This window comes from Eimeria acervulina, genomic scaffold (genome assembly GCF_000499425.1).
Source record: "Eimeria acervulina Houghton genomic scaffold, Eah_scaff1938, whole genome shotgun sequence".
NCBI classification, from domain to species: domain Eukaryota; phylum Apicomplexa; class Conoidasida; order Eucoccidiorida; family Eimeriidae; genus Eimeria; species Eimeria acervulina.
Window position 1 is genome coordinate 993 of NW_013548803.1, and position 3,155 is coordinate 4,147.

General features: G+C 42.9%; 1 protein-coding gene across 1 annotated transcript; it reads left to right on the forward strand.

The window, feature by feature from the left end:
- Positions 1–1,567: 1,567 nt before the first annotated feature.
- EAH_00064120 (hypothetical protein) lies at positions 1,568–2,630 on the forward strand (the record flags this gene model as incomplete). The annotated part of the gene is made up of 3 exons (XM_013393016.1): positions 1,568–1,580; positions 1,661–1,766; positions 2,077–2,630. Coding segments are annotated over 3 exons (673 nt in total), but the record flags the coding sequence as incomplete, so codon positions are not given.
- Between the last annotated feature and the right edge of the window lie 525 nt (positions 2,631–3,155).

Genomic DNA, 3,155 nt, shown 5'->3' on the forward strand with positions numbered 1-3,155 from the left:
GGTTTAGGTTCTTCTTGTTGTAGGGCATTAGGGTTTAGGGTTTAGGTCTTCGCTGCTATGCAAAGCCGATACGAGTGACCCTGGGATTGCTGCAGAAAATATAACATGGTAGTTGCATGTTTTTTCTTTTAATTATTTAATTATTAAATTAATAAAGACATTAATTTTTATAAACAAAAATTAAATAATAAATTTAGATTTAGAACGACGGTGCCCGGTCGATTTGCGTCCGCTCTCAGGTGTATAGGCAGCTCGGTAGAGTATAAAAAGGGTATATTGGAGTTACATTTTCAATGAAAATTGACTGAAATTATATTTATTTTAAATTACGAAATGTAAATAATATAAAATTATTATAAAAACCTTAAATTTAAATGCATAGAAAGCCCTGCCCTTGCCTCCACCGTCCAGCAGCGGTATTATTGCTGTTTAGTACTTCGTCATTTAATTGAAGTTAAATCTTGAAAATATTTCGTCTTTAGCTTTTAAAATGCATTAATATAATATTTTAAAGCTATTTAAACCCAAATAGTTTGAAAGAATAAACCTTTTTCTCTTCGCCTATACGAGGAAACCAGCGGCTCTCTCAGCAGCTGCAGCAGCTGCAGCAGCTGCAGCAGCAGCAGCAGCTGCTGCTTTTGTCTGCCTTTTTGAGTTTTTTTCTGTAGTTTTAAAATCGAAATATAATTAGTAATTGACGAAATAAGTATTATTTTCGCTGCAGCAGATGCAGACAGCCAGGGGATCTCTTCGTACTGCTGTGCCCAATGGTCTGTTGGGGTGTATGTGCAGCTGCTGCATGTGTGAATGATAACAATTGATTGAATTTTTGTGTATTTTTTGTATTATTTGAGTTTTTACAGCATGAAGGAGGCTAAGGAGAAGCAGTTTCTGCTGAGTTGGCGTCTATGCACGGGCACTGTTAAACCTACAGCCTCCTCTGCTCTACTAGGCTCTACTTTATTAACACTTGGGCTTGGGGGGGCGTTAGTATGGAGTTGTATATTAGCAAGGATAATGCATGTGTGCGAATTCGGGTCTACATACACCTCAAATGCATCATTTGCTGCTGATATGCGGCTGTCTGTGTGGCCGCTTGCTTGCTTCGGTGTGGGGTGTCTGATAGGTTTACCTGCTGGGGTGTATATAGACAATGCGAAAGGCCCTCGCATTTGTTGTTTAATTGGTTCTTGTTTATCTTTCTTATGCTGCATACTTTCTTCTATCTCTATCTGCAACTTCTTTCTTATTTGCGGGGTCTTTGCACTCATCAACGGTGCTGCCTTTGGTTTGCTGCTCTTCCCGTCTGCTACTGCTGCACTTCGTTGGGGTGTACGTACACCTCATATCAGCAATATTCTAAGACCTTCTTCATTTATTTTGGCCTTCCTTCTCGCTGCACCTCCAGCCGTTCTTTTTCTCTCCTTTTCCCCTACCAAAGATCTACACAACAACGCCGGTAAACCCTAAACCCTAAACCCTAAACCCTAAACCCTAAACCCTAAACCCTAAACCCTAAACCCTAAGTGGCATTGCCACACTTCTATCAGGGTGATTTCAAGGGAAAATGAACAACCCCCGTTATCCCTCTAGGCTTCCGCTGACTCAGGGTTTAGGGTTTAGGGTTTAGGGTTTAGGGTTTGTTGTTGCTGGGGTTTAGGCCTAGATGCAGAGATAAAGAAACTGCAGACAGCAATACGAGCGCTGGCCTCTGTTATTTTTCTTCTAGAAATACTAGGCTCAGTCTTCATCGCCAATCCGCCCTGGTAAAACCACAAAAAGAATCAGCTGCCTATACACCGCAGCTTTATAGTTAGCTGTCTATACACCCCAACTCCCTAGCTAGCTGTCTATACACCCGTACTCCGTAGCTAGCTCCCTATACACCGCAACACCCTAGCTAGCTGCCTATACACTTCAACTCTATAGCAATCTGCTTATACACCTCAGCCTCCAAGCTAGCTGCCTATACACTGCATTGGGTGCATGCAAGCACTGACGAGTTTTGCGTTTGATCTCCCCAACTGCCTGTACACCCACTAGGGTTTAGGGTTTAGGGTTTAGGGTTTTGTGCAGGTATAGCTGGCGAGGGCTGAAGGAAAAAGAAGATTTACCTCTAAATGGCGGCAGTGTTTTGCTTGAAAGTGCAGGAGGTGACTATACACCTGAATTGAGCAGCGAAGATTTGTGTGGGGTGTACTTATCTCAGTTGATATCTCCTTTCTGTTTAATGCCTGTAAATGAAGTTATTAAAAAAGTAAAAACACTCTTCTTAGAATCTGCTACTGCTTCTCTCTTCGCCCCTGCTGCAGTCGGAGTTTGTATGGGTATAAGAAGAGCTGCCTATACACCCCGTGCAGTGGTGTTGCTGCTTCTAGGCACCCTTAATGCGTTTGCATGTGCTCTGCTGCTCTCTCTCTGGCCCGTGCTGCTGCAGCTGCCCCAGCTGCAGCAGCAGCAGCTGCTGCAGCAGCAGCAGCTGCAGCAACAAGGGTGGAATGTGCATGCAGCAGCAACAACCGCCTTGGCTGCTCTCCTAGGGCTAATGGCTCCTGCATTTTGGGCTTCGCTTAGCAGCAGCAGCAGCAGAAGCAGCAGCTATGCTTCTCTTGTTTTAAACGAAGCAATTGGTGCTGCTGCATGCGGATGTGCAGCCTCAGCAGCTGCTGCAGCAGCACCAGCATTTGCTGCTGTTTCTTTAGGGTTGTTTTTATGTTTTTTCATCGGATCTGCTTCTTTATTACCTCGTCTTATTGCAATTGCCTTTGGGCCCCGCAGCCTTTTTCATTTATTATATTTATTTGCTGCTGCTGGAGTTGTAGCAGCAGCAGCAGCAGCAGCAACAGCACAGTGGTTGCTGCCACAGCCGCAGGGATGGACGAAGCTATTTGCTGCTGCTGCTGCAGCACTTGCTGCTGCTACTGTTTGTCTAATTGCTGCTGCATGCATCAAGCCCCGTTGGAAGCAAATCGTTGATTTACCCTGCACTTACAGATTTGTTTATGAAGACGCAGATGAAGACAGCAGCGGCTCAGGTTTGTATATATATATATATATATAGAAATATATATATATAATCTTTATATATATATATATATACATTTATATGTATATATATATATCTTTATATATATAAATATATATATTTATATTTA